At 44.6% G+C, this 16,663-nt stretch overlaps 1 protein-coding gene across 1 annotated transcript in view; it reads right to left on the bottom strand.

Annotated features, from left to right (window-relative positions):
• The window catches only part of PSTPIP1 (proline-serine-threonine phosphatase interacting protein 1), a 52,545-nt gene that overhangs the window by 31,618 nt on the left and 4,264 nt on the right, over positions 1 to 16,663 (bottom strand). The window contains exons 2-3 of the mRNA XM_035335870.1: positions 4,299 to 4,399; positions 1,524 to 1,598 (exon numbers count right to left, since the gene is read on the bottom strand). Of these exons, the coding sequence (XP_035191761.1) occupies positions 1,524 to 1,598; positions 4,299 to 4,399 (176 nt within the window). The remainder of the gene's footprint in view (positions 1 to 1,523; positions 1,599 to 4,298; positions 4,400 to 16,663) is intronic.

Raw genomic sequence — 16,663 nt, 5'->3', positions numbered from 1 at the left:
CCAAGCTATAAAACTGCTGGATCAAACTGGAGCTGGGCTTGGTTCCAAACTTCCTCTAACTTCAGGAGAACACGGATCCATATCCCAGCCCTGCGGCTTGCCTCTGCCTCTAAATCAAGCCATTACAATCCCTTAGGAAAAGTCAGACTTGTGAGTTATCCACTAAGTCACAGAAGAGCAGCCAAAGCTCTCTGTTTCTGAACGTGTTTGCTCTATCTGCCTTGAATTGCCAGTAAGAAAATTTAGGTGGAGCCTTTTGGTAATTCTCAGTTGCTAATATTAGCATTTGCTTTGGAAAGAAGCCATCCATCCTTAACCTGCTATTTTAATTTCCTTTTCTCTGATTAAGTCTCTGTACTGAGACACCAGGAAGGTGTGTCCTTGTACCCTTTTATACCTCTCCTTATGCCTCTGTGATACTCTAATGCATTGTTCAAGGGTAAGGCAGAGATGGAGTAACGAGGGAAACAGAGAGGCTTGCATGCACCCTGGAGTGAGCCTCAGTGCTCTCTCCATTACCAGGCACTTGGATTAATGCACCAGTTCCCCATCAGCCTGGATGTGCCACCAGGTCAATGGCAAGTGCTACAGGTGATTGCCTGGCACTTGCATGTCATGATGGTCCAAAGATTTGGGGTCAAGTTTTACAGTGAAATATGAGCAGGAAACCATGCTTATAGCAAAAGAGAGCGATGAATAGATGTAAAAAGGAGAGGGTGATTAAGAAATGAGCTATAGGGTGGGTGAGGGTAGTGAGCCCCTCAATCGATAGAGCTGTTTTGTTTAGATTGAGGTCTCTTTCAGTCCTATCTTCTGTGACCCCAAATCTTCATCCTCTTCCACTTTATTCCTGTGTTATTACTTCTTACAGTAATGACCAAAAGTCTCGTTACTGCTGCTACCATCAATAACAGTAGCAGTTTATCAGCAGTGATTATTAAGTTAAATTCTGTGCCAACATATCTTCCTCTCCCAGCACAATCTATACATGATCTAAAATAGTAGTACTGGAGACAGAGAAAAACACGTCATTTTAGTGTATTTCAGTAGTTGTATTGATTTGTCTCAAGTAAAATCCCATGAAAGAGTTTTAACGATTGTATTCCTAAGCTAAGCCAAGCATTTTTTTCCTGCTGCAGAGGGTAATTTTTGGTGTCTTTGCACTTTAGGTTTGTTCTGTCAGTCTCTATGAGTTTAAGGTTAGGGTTAGCCAAGCCAGCATCTGAAACATATACCAACATCTTCCTTTTCCTTTTTCCCCATTGCTCAGTTTGCTCTTGGAAGCAAATGTTAAACATTGTTAGCAGTGCTGAAATTAAGAATTTTCTCAGTACAGGCCTACTGGCAATTCCCAAAGAGAGGTTTTCTGAGTCTTCTTTTGAAGGACCCTGGTGTTCCCCATTTTCTTGTACACCATGAAGTGCTGAAGTGAGCAGCTTATGACCCCATTCATAAGCAAAGCAGGTGTCTGACATTGCTTCCAAAATGCTTGCATTTGTACCAAAAATAGAAGAATTGCTTACTTGATTTCTGTTTGTCCTCCTGCTTTTCGGGCAATTTGAACCAGCTCTTTCCCATATCTCTCTTCTGCCTGTGCTCTGTTAAAAGAAAAACTTTCTCAGTGTCTCCCAGTGGAACCAGCATAATGTTTACAAAACTCTTCCTGTGCAACTCTACCTTTTCAGCTGAGGTACAAAACACAAGAAGCAGAATTTCTTTAATTTCTCTAAATTAACTCTAAAATATTTGGGGTGAACTACTTGTGGAAGAAATGAGGGACAACCACTGTTCATCCTCACAGCTTCGGCTAGACTACAGCGTGCTAACGTAGGTTTCAGGACCGCCACAGGGCAGCAGTTTGGGCACGCTCCTGTCTGACAATATCTGGCTCCCCGTTCGCCTGTCCCTGTGTGTGATGGCCGTGAGCACCCTGTGCTGCGGCCGGCTGGACTGGTGCCTCTGGTGAAATCCCACTTGCAGGCTTGCAACTGGCTTTGTACAGAGTATACTAAGGGAAAAGAGCATGGCCAGCTTCTGCAAAACTCTTGTGTTAAGTGTTCCTGAAACCTCACGTGTGGATCCGGCCTAGCCCGGGTCAGCGGGGTTTGGCGGGCGGCCGACACCATCTTCTCACATCTTGGTGTGCTGCCTTTCCCCCTTTCTGGCACTCTGGCACACAGCTTCTAGGTTTCCCTGCAGCAGCCAACAGCTGGAACATCTTTTGTGTTTTAAGTCTAAGTCTTAGTTGTGGAATATGACCTCTTTCTCACTTCCCAAACTCTTTAGCCCTCCTCTGGATCAGGCAGGGGTATTTGGGAGCAAAAGATCTGGTTAAAAAGCTGATGAAGTACGAGGGTAGCCAGAGCAGCATTGTCAGGACTTGGGGCAGCTGCTGCAGGGCTCCTTGTTGAAATTCTGGCATCAAATCCATGACATAGGCAGCCTCTAGGAACAGGGATTCACCCCGTGCTTTGTCCTCCTCCTAGGTCATTCCTGTGAATGATTTGAGGACAAAGTTCCAGGAATAAGCTACAAATAACACCTTAATTCTATATTTAGTGCCCTGTCTCTTGTCCTCTTCCTCCTCCCCTAGCACACATGCTCATACAAACATATGGGTGTGTGCACGCTCACTGTTTTGGGGTTGTGCAAAACTCATGGAAACACTTGTTCTTGCAGCTTTCAGGTGCGCAAAATGACTCTAAGTGTTTTTTTTTCTTTCCTTTGTGGAAAGCCCTTTCTGCCTCCACCACAAACAGAAAGAACCTTGTCCCGCAGCTTGCAGAAAACCCTCCGCTAGGCTTTGAACAGAAACACAGCTCTGTACAGCGTCAGATGCATGCTGCAGTGCAGCCTGCCCGAAGCCTGCAATACAACTCTCATCTCGGTAAGTTATGAGTCACAAAGGAGCTATTTTAAACAGATAGAGCTAAGCTACCGTCAGAGTGATGTGACTTCAGGACTCTGTGACACATGGCAATAAAATATGCTTCCACGGGTGATCAAGAAAAGCAATTCAAATAGCTTTGGATTTTGATGGGAGACTCTTCATCGTCTGAATGAGCTTTCAGTTTGGCAGCTCGCATCCCTGTGAAAGTCCCCGTGCTTGAAAAGAAGCCTTTAGAAAGCAACCCAAAACCCAAAAACAATCAGGGGGCAGTGTGGGAGGAAAAAGGAGGTTGCAACTGAGGAAGGCAGAGCGATATTCAGAAGGAGCCAGTTCTGCGATGAACTGCTCTACTATCACCTGCTGGATATATAATTCATGGCGTGGCGGCTTTCTTACAGGTCATGCATGAGCGTGTGCCTCATGCTGCATGCTGCACCTGTTGAAACTCCGCCGCTTTAAAACAGAACCAAAATTTCAGATCTTTTTTGTAAGTCAGAAGTACAAAAATGTAGTCAGAGCAGCTGTGCAATACGTATTTTCGCACCCACAAAAGAGTTAGCTGTTGTTGAGGGGCACCCAGGAAGCACATAGGGGATGGAGATAAACTACGACGTTGTTACTCAAAGTGTGGTGAGATGTGTGAATTATGTGGGCAGTTCTGAAAGATTAGGAAGGGCTCTGATAGCATCTTACATAGCTTTGTCTCTATTTGAAGGATGGCCTGTTCTTGTTGGTTACGGGAAACTGAAATGCTGCATACGGCCACTGCACTCTCTAAAAAAAACCCTGCAAGCCATTTGTTCTCTGTTGAAAGGGTAAACTTAGTGAAGCTTCTTGTTGGGATGTCTCTGCTACCATATCATTATGGACCAATAACCACCCAAGCCTTAGTGGAGCTCTGGATTTCTGATTCTTTCACCCCTCTCTTCTCTCCTTGTATCTTTCATGCTTCTATTGATTGTCTAACTTTACATATCATGTAAAAAGGCTAGAAAATGCCCCGTGGAAAAAAACTGTGCTAAGTCATCTGGTCTTAGGATGTTGGTAATCGCGCTCATTGCTCACTTCCATCATTCACCTTCTGTCTTCTCCTTCATAAGATATAACTGGCATCTAATTCTCATTTATTTTTTTTCTTTGTCTGAAATTACTTTATATTCAGATCTGTGTAAACCACCCTGAGGAGCACAGGGACCAGAAATGGGTCACCGTTTGTTCAGGTGACTGTGTGGTCCCTGACTCAGCTGCTGTGACTACTTTAGGATTCAACTCAGACAGGTTTTTCTATGCAAACTAGGATCATTATTGAATTTGGAAACTGCTTACTATGCCTTTCTGGATGCAAAACTGGAGACAAAATGAAAGCTATTCCTTTTTTTTTTTTTTTTTCCCACTCCGATTTTCTTACCTCTGCTTGAGTAAATCCTCCACATCTTTGCACATCTTCCTCCCGTCCAACAGTCGCTGCACAAGCACCTCATAGCCGGTGTGAAAGGTGAACTCCTTGCACTGAAGACAGAAAGAGAAGCAGCTGAGAGAGTTTGTGCACATCGCTTGCAGGCTTACCAGACACCTCCTGTCAGTCATCTGAACAAATCAGCTTCCTGGAAAATCCAAATGTACCTTTAGGTTTGCCCTAAAAAATGGCATCTGGGACAGGGCTAAGGATGCAGAAAATATGGCAAGGTTTCTCCAACGGGAATATCTGTAAAATCTCTGTTTAAATCCAGTTTGGTTTCTAATGATGAAAAAGTGAAGTGGGTCCCTCATTTTGCTGTGCCAAAAGCAGTGCAAGCTGTCATTTTGGGGAAGTCGTGTTTAGTATTGGGTGTGGGGTTTTTGCACAGTGGAGATGTGGAGTGGCTCCTCTTCCAATTTGTCTTCGAAAATGAGAGGTGGGAGTCAGCTCACTGCCACAGGGCAGCGAAGTGCTGTCTAGGTGCAAGTGGGAAGGTGAAGGAATATAGTGCTCGGATGGATATCATCAATCCACGGGGTAGTGGCCGGGCCACCTGGTCAGTGGTGGGGTGTTTCAGGGGGATGGTGCATAGCACAGGGACACCATTTGCTGTCAGACAACGCTGAGTTCTCATGTGCTGCTAGGCCTCCCTTCAGGATTGCTGTACCTGTAACAGCTCTTGTCATTGCTGAAATTGGTCTGGTTGGTGTAAATTCAACATGACACAAGTTTGGAGTTTGTTTGTTTGTAAGGAGAACATAAGCATGCAGAGAGCCTGGTAACTTGGACATTGAGCCTGCTGGAAACTGAACATGTGTGTTTCTGAGGCTGTCCAAGGATGGCAGCTTCCCTTGCTTTCTCATTCACTGCCTAATCCCCTGTGCAACACATGGGACTTGCACGTGCCTTTGGGTATTTTTGCAGCACAGCACTGCAGCTTGTCTTGCTCCATGACCCCACAAGGAGCCAGCCAAGGTGATGTGAGATCTCCACACAAACACCCCTGGAGGGCCAGGTCGTGGAGCTGGGTGGAGTCTGCTGCCCCAAAGCCAGGGCTCTCATCTCCTGCCTGTCTCAGGGCTCCATGCTGCTCAGGGCCGTGTTCCTCTGCTGTGGTCTAGGACTGCAGTTCTCTCCCCAGCTCACGAGCCCCTGTGCCAGGCTTATCCCTGTGCATGTCATCCATCAGAGCACACCTCCGTGCATCTCAGACAAAAATGCGTGAGTAATCCGAGTAGTGAGAAGAAAAACAATTAGTGCCTAGACTATTAGCTTTGCACTTTTTAAATAATTTTTACTAACTTCCAGATCTGCCCTGCCTCAAATGTAAATCAGAGTCACAGAGAAGCTGGTGCTGCTGAGCTGAGGAAATGCTGGGAGCCCAGAAGGGGAAGGGAATAAAGCCACGACATGCTCCATATGTGGCACAGAGAGGATTTGTTTTCCTTCTAGTCCTCCCACTGCCTTGCAGGGGGATTGGGACAAGCCATTTTTACACTGAGAGCCTGGGTTAATCAGTACATGGTGATAATGTTATTGAAAACGTAGTGGTGAATGTTGTGTGAGCATTATGTTACAGTGTTATGGTAAAACTGCGCTCTGTAGCCATAAAGAGAATGGATGTGGTCCTTCCCTCGAGCAATTTATATACAGGTGTTTATATACGAACTGAATATGGTTTATGCATTTATCCACTGTCTTCAAAGCAGCTATAATTTAATAAGTGTGTTTGCTTATTGCTTTCCACCACAACTGTGAAGAAGACAGATGTGAGAGTTTGGGTCTCCAGAAGGATCACCTGGCAGGCAGCGGTTGGACACCAGAGCTTTTGGTTTGCTTCCTCAGTGCTGTGGGTGGAGAGGAGTAGGGTGAGCTCTGACAGCACATGGTGGTGGCCACGTGCTGGCGGGTGGCAGGCACGGTTGTGTCTGTGCCACTCACCCCTGCCCCAGGGCTTCTGTGGAGCTTTGTAGACCTGAGAGTGCTTTTTGCATCATTAAGATTTAGGAAAAGTTCTGCAGACAATCTTTGGAAATCCTACAGGTCATAGCAATGTTCCCAGTGCTACGGTTTCCTGATGGCAGTAATTTCTTCTTCCTTAATAGACACTCTTGTCATGTGCAGTGGGGAGAAAGGAAAGACAGTAGGATAATGGTTCACATGAGACATAGTCAAATGCCTCTACCAGCAAAGTGTCTGCTCTATAGAGCCAGGCAAAATAATAACGTAGATAAAAGGCGATGGAGAGAGTGCAAATGGATCCCCTCCTAGCACTGTTGCAGCCCCAGGAAACTGATAGGATTACATATGCTCATCTGATGCATGTAATCAGCCCTAAGGCAACAGGATTTTAAAAACAAAACATCAGTTTTCCTAATGTTTCTAAGGGCAAGTTAGAATGCGGATCCTGAGGAGGGATCCTGTTGTGAAATAAATTAAAAGTGAGTTTTTGCCATTCGTGGAGGAAATGAGAAAGGTTCTTGATAATACCCAGACAGTAGACTGTTACTTCCCTACTCCATTTTTTCTTTTTCTTTTTTGAGAAATCCCGAGGGCAGGGGGCATTGCTCCTCCAAAACCTCTCATTAATTGCTCGCTCTGCCTGTCAGAAACATTCCAGTGAGACCCTCCACAGCAGACTCGCAGCACAAAAATGTTGATTGCATATTTTCAAATGCAATTAGCCAAATCCCGTGGCTGTGTACACAGCTTCCCTGTTCCAGTAATGCTGCCCAGAGGTAATTGGAAATATCACATGGGTTTGTATCACCCCAGCAGCCGGACATACAGCTACAAGCAACCAATGGAGAGTGATAAGTGCACTTTAAAGTTACTTTGCTGCTCCTGTTCAACATATCTCTTTGTACAGTAAATGCTAAAATTCTCTGTGTCTTACCCCCCCTCTTTTAGACTGACACAAATGCTGTGATGAAAGGACAGCACAGTCGGTACATCCGGGAACCATCTACAAAGCACAAAGTAGCCGGTGCCTAACTCACAGCTCTGCTTCCTGTCCGTTGCCTCCTAGCAGGAGTAAGGTTTGAAGGTGTTTGAAATGGAGCCGCTGCAGCCACAGAAGAATGAGCTGGCATCTCTGAGGGATGCATCTGGCCTTGCTGGGGACATTCATTGGGCATTTGTCCCTGTGGCTGCCCCTTACAGGGGTATTTGGCTCTGGCTAAATGCAGCTCTCAAAAGGACTTCTGGTGTCCAGCTGAATCTCATTTAATCTTTCCTCATTTGGGGAAACCATCTCAAAATTTGCCTTATTGTCCTCCCTATGTGTTTCTGAAGAACGTAGAAGCCGTATTTCAGCAACACAGCAGCTGATGTTACCCTAAAGCAGGGCTGCCTCGGCCCCCAGGCAGCTGGCTCAGGGAGCCGACTGGGCTCCCACCCAACAGCACGTGCCGCTGGCATGTCACAGGCTCAGCAGGGAGGGAAAGGAAGCACGGACAGATGACAGACCACTTCTGGACAAGGTTAAGCTGCTACAGGCTCTCACCCTACAATGTCGGTTTTTTTTTCCAACCACAACACAGACATTTAGACATAAGTCCTCTCACACAAGCGTTTCCCTTTCATTTCACCGGCTCTTTTTCTTCCTTAATACATTGTACAGCTACAGCATCTCCCAGTCTTTTCTTGAATCCAGACAAATCCCTTTTGCTGCTTCCTGTGGCACTGGTTTCTCATTCCATTGGTTCCTGTGTGTTCCTGTAGTACCTGCCCAAGCCTGAATAAATCCCTACTGAGCAAGGATCCTACTCTGCCACTCCTGCGAAGCTAGCTGGTGCTTCGTACCATGGCATGGATGTCTTCTTTCTAAGAAACACTTCTGATGCATCAGAGGGCCATGTCTGCCTTCTTGCACTATCAAATAACACCAGTGACACCTAATGGATCTACCTATCATCTATTGATATACCTGAAATTTCCTCCTCTCCTGCCATTGCAATTAATCCCAGAGTATATTGGGCCTTTTTCTTAGCAGTTTCTTACTCTGATTTTGCACATTTTGTATTAAAACAAGAATTGGACCTGCTTTCTGTTACCCTAGGCTTACAGGTTATCAGATACCTCCAGTACAATAAATTCTACACACTTGTTTCAACAACAGCTCTTCCCAGCCCATCCTTATTGTCTTATGCCAGTATCTTCAGAGAATATATTGAATAAACTCACTCCTTGGCTCTCAAGAACCCTTCCTCCAGAACAGGCCCTTCACCTACTTTGCGCTTCTTGTTCTCCTGCTGTGTCTGTGCCAAGTCCTGTTTTGCTTTTCTTCTCTGGTTTCTTTAGGATTTCCTGTGTAACAGTACAACTGACCTCACATTTTCTTTGTCAAGACAGTGAGATTATATCATGTTAAACAACTATTTAGCCTTGATAAGCTGTCTTGCCTTTATTCCACTTCCCATTTACCATTCTGCATTACAATTCGCATTTGCTTCAACTGAATTTTGTAGAGGCTGTTAAAGCTGCACCACTCGGCTGGCGCTTGGGCACCTCTCAGCTGGGACTTTGTGGTGATCATAAGAACTAATGAAAAGTCAAAGAACTATTTTTTTTCTCCAGAAACTAGAAAAAAGTTCTAATTAGATAACAAGTACATTCATTAAATGTGTAAAACATCATTTGTTTGTAACAAATCTAAAGAGGCAGACTCTCTTGCAAGAGAGTGATTCAAATCACCAGCAGTAATTTGTCTTAGTGCCAAGAAAGTGATCCCACTTAGTCAAAGCATGTGTGACTATGAAAGGGAATTTATGCATTGCTACTTTAACAAAAAGGATTAGTTAATCTGGGTTGTCCAACAGACCTGTAATCCCCAGTAAGACGGTGTTTGACAAAGGGATATCGGTGTAGCAGGCAGATTTGTATTGTTGGAGATTTTTCCATTAATACTTCCCATGCACTTTGTCTCTGCCCTGGAGCCCAGGGTTTTTCTTCTCATCAGGAGAAGCCCAGCTAATGGAGAGGGAGCATTTCATCTCCTGCTCCTGGTTCTGAGAGTAGCTTCCTGCCAGTGGAACGAGCAATGCCCTTCCCTCCAGAGATGAGGCTGCAAGGCTTTCTGAAGAGCATGAATCTGTTTTGGTATCATAAGGGTACTACTGCAATAATATCAGGTAGGAAGGATTAAAATGCTTTTGGTAACTAAAATGTGGTTTTGGTGAACAGCTTTTAGAGAGGATTGAACTGAAGCAAAACCATCGAGGCTTGAGTGCAGAGCACTACCTCAATTTTACAACCTTTTTTTGTCCACCTGCTATTATTCAGAAAGTGATGTGAATTGCTTAAGGCATTGCAGTTTTGAAGTAGGAGCTGTGGGCTCCTTTCCTGGAGCTGTTTTTGTTGGAGCATTTTGTTAGTGACCTGGCTTACTCACCCAGAACTTCGTTAAGAGGCAATTTACATACCACAATGGATATCTCTGCCTGCTCTTGCAGGATAAGCTGGCTTGTCTGCAGCTCAGCATCTCCCCAGGGAAGTGCTTTGCAGCTGAAGAACTACGTCCTGCATGGTGAATGGAGGCTGCAGCTCCACCTGCATGTGCTGCATTGCTCGGGGAGCTGCAGTGCCGGCTGGCAGCAAGAAAGGCCTCTCCTCCAGCTCCTCCAGCAACGTCTGCTTGCTTGGTTTTGCAAGGACTGCGTCCTAGCTGGTACACAGGGAGAGTAACCCCCAGGACACGACACAGCGAATGGCTATCCTGAGAAGAGGGGCTGGAAAGGAAATAACAACTTAGCAGAATCCTGGTGCATTGCTTGGTACGTGGCAGGATGCTTCTGAGCTACCATAGTGTTAAAGGTTGCATCAAACCCTGCACGCTACCTGGTTTGCTCATCTAAGGTGGGCCTAGTGCAAGCAGCGACACTTTCAGCATGGCCGTCAGACATTATTTTTGCCTCACTGTCTTTCATTTAGGAATTGAAATGTATTATATGCAAATATAAAAACAAACAAAAACACCACAACACCTTAATATTTAGCTATGCTAGTGCATTCCTTGTCTTTGTTCTTAATGGTATTTTCCCAAGGCTTTTATCAAGTATTATAAAGATAAGGTTTGGACTGAAAATGACAGATGTTGCTAAATCTTCTAAATAAGACGTTCATACAGATTTTCAAAATGGAGGGGAAAAAAAAAAATAGAGGAAACTGAATCTGCTATGAGTAACTTTGGCTTTTTTTTATTTCAACCTTTTTTGCATCATAGCTTATGCTGCTTACTTATAGTAAGCTCTTGACAATTTTTGTAAAACAAAAATTTAAAATTCATTTTTGTGGGTTCAAAAATGAAATAACTCCTGGCTGTGAGGAGGAAGTTTAGAGAGAGCAGGTGAGTTTTGAACAAGCATCATTCTGCTAGTGTCTTCTCCAGCTGTCAGAAATAAATGCTTATTGTCCACAGCTGTACCATACATGATACCTCAGTCCTGGGTTGAACGTAAATTGCTCTCACTGGGTTATATCAGCAAATTATACCACTGTACACTGGCACTGCTTTAAAACAGTGATCTTGATCTCTGGATCTCCTGGTCTCCTTTTTGAGTGCTCTATGGGATGAATATTTGCTGTAGGTGAGCAGCAGGCAGATTGGTAGTCAACAGCCAAAATCAAAGTTTATAATCTCAAAGTACATTTGACTCTTTGCATGTTTTCTATCATGTCATGGTCATTCACTGCAAGTGAATTCACTTGCTTTGTGTTTTTTATTATTATTATTATTGGTATTGGTATTGTTTGCATTGGTTTTGTTTCCTTTTTTCTTCTGGGATACTTAACAATTTCCTAGCGTTTCTACAGACAGATTCACATGATGACATGCTACATGTCTGTGGTTTAGGTCATTTACTCCTGTGCCACATAGGCTACCCTAACCGTGAAATACAATGGGATAGTGATGAGCACCGCTAATCTGATCACAATCTGATATTCAAAACCCAGCTGTACCCAGCTGCATGGGGTGATACTGAGGAAGGATGCCTGGTTCCGGGTTGCCCTGGTGCAATAAGAAGTTGTCAGGAATCGCTTCCAGTTACTGAGATGCTCTCTTAGATCTGCTCCGCACTGGTGAAATAGGAAAGAGCATTTTTTCATACCAAAACCCCAGGTTTGCAGCCTGACACTCTGCTGCCTTGTCCTGGAAAGGTGTTAGCCACTGAAAAACTAGCCGTGCTGGTGAAAAACTAGCCATGCTGGTGAGCATGTAAATGGGGCTGGTGGTCAGCCTCCAGAAAAGAGCGGTGTTGCAGGAGAAGCCTGTGAGCAAAGCAGGCTCCTCTGACCAATTCTTGGTGTGATAGGAGTCCTTTTTTATGAACTTTAATGTGATAACAAACCCGTTAGTGAGTTTAAAGTGTACATCTGTACTGCCTAATGCATTATTGTGTAAGAGCTCCTTTTTCCTCTTGGCTGCAAGTTGTTGGAATGGGCTGAAACGAGGTGGCTGTTCGTGCCTCTGGAGACTGATGTGACTACAGAATTTACACAAACCTTAGGGGGAAAAAAGATGTGTTTTTTTACAGTATGTAATTTTTTCCATACAAGGAGAAAAAAACAAGGGAGAGTAGACAGCCAGAGCTGGCTATATGGCTTTCCTTTCCCTGCTTATAAACTCACTTTTTGCACTGTAGGAACATAAACATTCACTATGGATGTAGAGGGCTACCCTGGGTCTTTTTCTTTAACCTTTTCAGGATCTGACTCGGGAGTTTTTAACATAAAGTTGAGTTTGCAATTATATTACTGTCTTTGGTACCTGAATCTGCAATGCAGACTACTTTTCCTGGGGAGCAAATTTTATTTATTGCCAGACAGCACAGATGCATATCTTGAATGGGGCCTTCAAAAAACAGAGGGGGAGAAAAACCATTGCACTTGTAGCATTTTAATTACTGAGTTGCTAGAGTGCCAGCTCGCATTCTCTGTTTAGCGAGGTAGGCTGGAGAGCTTAAAATGAAAGCAGAGATCCTCATCACTCTGTGATTCTGCAGGAGCTACGGCATTCAGAAATAAACTGAAATTGATGCTGCACAAACTGCATGGCAGCATTGCACAACTGGTGGCTTTGAGCAAACTCGTCATTTCCCAGTGGTGTTTTGCTCTGTGACACCACGGGTGGGTTTCATGGAGCAGGAAATGGCTGTTTCAGGGTTCTGCTGACAAGAGGGATTCACTCCTCTGCTTCCTGAGCCCCTGCCCTGCTCACCCGCCTCCTGGACTGCCCATGGCTTGGGTGTAAGGCAGTCGTGTAGTCATGGCTTGTAGTTTGGCTTTTCTCACGTTATAATCGCCCCATTATTTGCATACCCACAAAGTGACTGCTGCACAAAGGCCTCTTAAATTTGCAGGTGGTTTGTTGGCTGGCAAACTAATGGCACGCAGGGAACAGGCTTGTTCCAACAGGCTTGTTCCAATTCTAGTCTAATAGAAGGGCTCTGCTTGTGGTTGTTGCCTCCATTTTAACTTTCTTCCTTAATTCCGAAATTAAATAATACTCTGAGAGTACTCAGAGTTTCTTAGGGAAGAAAAACTGTAGCTGAATTTTGTAAAGATTGCAACATTTTATGGGTTTGGTTTTGTTCTGGTTTGCCTTGGGTAGTGAGCAATGGGACAAATCTTTCCTTAGCTTTAAATCAGAGCTTGATGTGGCTATTTGACACAGGCTTGAGGTGGTGGCGTTCCTTTTACATTTTTATTTATTTATTATGTGGTGACTTTGGACATAGGCTAAATCTACAAAGTAAGGTAGCTTCTTCCTGGGAGTCAACAGAAAGATCTGCTGTGAGCATTTGCACCTTCCTTTCCTAACCGGGGGCTGAAGCACAACACCGTTTAGCCGTGGTGCCTTCTGGAGCCAGATAGATAAGTCAAAGTTGAAATCAGATGTTATTTCAGTTTCTTAATGTATAATATTAGGTACACGAAAGAAACTGGAAGTAAAATAAGGAGAAATAGAATATTAAAGCAGAGGATACTTCTGTTTTATACAGAATAATGTTCAGAGTTTATTTTTGTTTCTATTCCTCTTTAGTTCTTCTGCTTCCAGATCTCTTTTGCAAAGAGAGCTCCTTTCCTCCTGCAAGCACTGTGGGGAAGGAGAGGGCGACGTGAAACAATCCTGACTTGCTCAGGCACAGCGACAGTTGTTCAGGAGGTCATCCACAGCCCCTGGAGCCAGACCTGCCTAGTTGGTACATCACTTAATTAAAAAGAGCTATGTGTTTTTCTCCTCCCTCTCTTAGAAAACTTAAATTTGTTTCCTGCTAGTCCTGAAATGGCACTGAGGATGGCGTGCTGCTGCACCCATATTTTCAGTGGCCCTTATAAAAAAACAGGCATTTTGTTGGTCGTCTTTCCTGGCACACAGGGGTTAAAGCTTCAGGAAATCTTCCCAGAGTTTTGCTGTACAAGTTCATTTCTTAGTGAGGACTATTCCAATAGCTATATATTGTCACTTCCCTTTTACAAGAGATCCTTACCGCTTAAATAATCATTTTCAACATATCCTGTTACTCAAGGTGATGCAACGTGTTCTTACGATCCATTAGTATGATGTATCACCAGGCCCTAGGGAATTGTGCAATCTGAGAGACAAAAATCAACTTTAGGCTTTTAGAAATTCTTAAAAGAGGGTTTCATTTAAGTAAAATTTAAGTAACTTCTAGAAGTTTGTTCAGGCGAGACAACTCTACCAGTGCTGCATTTCCTTCTGGGAAGCATTTCTCTGAGTTTGCTGACACTTGCGTTAATATCTCTATTTTTTATGCAAAAATAATAGAAAAGGGATCGATAATGTCTTTGTAGGAATTGCTGGATCAGTGGGGTAGTTAGTTGGATGCATCTCCTTTCTCCTCAGCAGGCTCCTAGGTCATAGAAAGTGGGCAAGATTTATACAAGCAGGTGCTCGCTGAGGGATCACACCGGCATGGGTACAGCGGCTTTTGAGCCCTTTGAGCTGTTGAAGCTGTCGCCTCAGCCCAGCTGTCAGGCACAGGGTGTCCGTTCACTTGAAAATGCCTTGTCCTTTAACCACCCAGAATAGAAATCTTGTTGTGCTTGTAAAAGATCTCACCGTTTATTCCCATGAGATGAGGAATTGCAACCTCTCCTTTCTCCAGCTGTTTTACTTGTGCATTAACTTACTGGAGCAGAGGGAAACATGCCTGAACTTCAGGCTGCAGGCAACACAAGCTCCGGTTCCTGCTCCAGACTACGCCTTTTCCCGGCAGAGCCCCCAGCACCGGCTGCTGTTTTTTTCTGAGCTCAGTCCCCCTCTCTGAACAGAAATTAGACTGAAACCTTCACCAGATACAAACTTTTCATCAAAACTCAGCTTTACCTTCCCAAGCAGCTCTCCTACTACCAGTAAAACACTAAAACTGTGTTTTCACACAAACACACACACACAAAAACTTTGCCAGAAACCTGAATCCCACCCAACTGCAGAGCCGGGGCTCCCAGTGGCAGGTGCCCAGTTTCCTTCTGGTGCTCCTGGGCCTTTCCCCATGCCTGTGCAGCAGCCCCCAGGACTCTTCCTCAGTCCATCCTTGTTAATCACCCTTCAGTAATTACAATGTCTGTTGTAAATAGGATGAAAGGACATGGCTCAGGCCTCAGCATTGCTGTCACTGTAACCAGTGATGGTTTGCACAGCCCCAGTTAAGGTTGGTAGGACAGTAGGGCCTCAGTTGTTTTTTTTCTCCCCTTTTTGTTATGTTGAGCACGATAGAGCATTCAAAACATGATCTCATTTTGCCAGGACTCCCTGGGATACTCAGTACTGTGAAAAAGCACCCGAGAGCAGGAGAAAGGTGAATTTATCTCTCAAACTGCCACAGCAGCCTCTGTCACTGCTGTGGAGGAGTGGGGAGTAAGTGGGGAACGAGACTTCGGGATACTTTGCTTCCCATTTTGTCTCTTCCCCCAGCTGCTTTCATCTACCTTTTTTTCCTCTTTGTTTCCACCTTTTTTCTTTCTTTCTTTCTTTTTAGGAATTGATTAGGACATCATTGAGAGCAGCACCAAAATAGCATCGTACTGTGTGGATCTGCTACTTTAAAGAAAAGGTTTGGATTTACTTATTTCCTTGCTGTTGTCATTGAATGGAAAGATACAAGCTCCAAACTAGCCAGAACAGAATCCCTTGCTGGTCAGTTCTCACCTAGTTCACGTTTTTAATTTCAGTCTTGTTCAGTGATGCTTTTCCACCACTTTGAAGAAGCAGTAAACTCTATTCATAGTAAAGGAACAATTCTTTAGTGAACTGATAAGCTTTTGGAATCTGGATGCATATTTGCAACATTTTTTTTCTGTTTTCTTGTCCTTGACACACTGAGTGATCCCAGCACAGAACTGTGCTCCCCACTCTCACCTCATCGCAGCCTCAACCCCCAGCTTCTCACTGAACAACACAGGGAACTTCATAGGTTACTGAGCTGTGGCTGCTGAGAAACGTTTTGTTACAAAAACTAGCTGCCATCTGCCAGCCAGAATCTACCTTGCTGCAGTAGGGCATGAAAGCAAAATAAGAAAAAGGTCTTTTTGAGCTCAATGGAGCTGAAGAATAACAAAAAAATCTCTCCTTTGTGAAGCGGCCTAATTTGCCTTCCCAGCAAGTATGCAATAAGTAGAACTGGATTGAAATTCAGAGTCTTCCACCGTGCCTGCAAAGCAGCACAGGGTCAGCATCCCCATTCAGAGACTGAATTCTGGAGAAAGAGAAGTGGTGCGGCTGCTCGGTGCACTGCGGGCAGCGCGAGCCTCAAGGGAGGAAGGGGACGGGTAATGAATCACCTGGTTGTGGGGGAGAGAGATGTTGAAATGCAATTCACCTCTGTGGGTTACTTTAGCAAACCAGAGGGCACCCACTTTGGTCTTTGCTTGAGGTGCTGCTGCAGATCCACAGGATCTGTCTCACACCCCGTGTGACAAGCACCCTCTTGGCTCGGTGTGCTGCTCGTTAGCTGCCTCTGTGTGCGTGAGTGAAAAGGGAATCTTTGAGTCACCTCTTCCGTATCAAAAATGCATACCCCGGCACAGTTAGAGCTGTGAGTGCATTTGCCTCGTTATCAATGTATGAGCTGGGAGTGTTAGTTCATTTGAGCTTCATCTTAATTGTTGTGCCCTGCTCAGACGTGTTTCCTGAAACACCAGTGTTTCCACAGCCACAAGAACTGATCAAGTATTTGTCTTGTGATTTCTTGTGCCTTCAGGGACTGTTCTGAGATGGCAACCCCCTTTGCAGGGTGCTCCTCATTGCCCCAGTGAGCAAAGCATCCTGCCCAGGTCAGATATTTCCTGTT

The sequence above is a fragment of the Oxyura jamaicensis genome, chromosome 10 (assembly GCF_011077185.1).
Source record: "Oxyura jamaicensis isolate SHBP4307 breed ruddy duck chromosome 10, BPBGC_Ojam_1.0, whole genome shotgun sequence".
NCBI lineage: Eukaryota > Metazoa > Chordata > Aves > Anseriformes > Anatidae > Oxyura > Oxyura jamaicensis.
The sequence above is the reverse complement of the archived record's forward strand: the minus strand, read 5'-3'. Positions and strand labels throughout refer to the sequence as shown.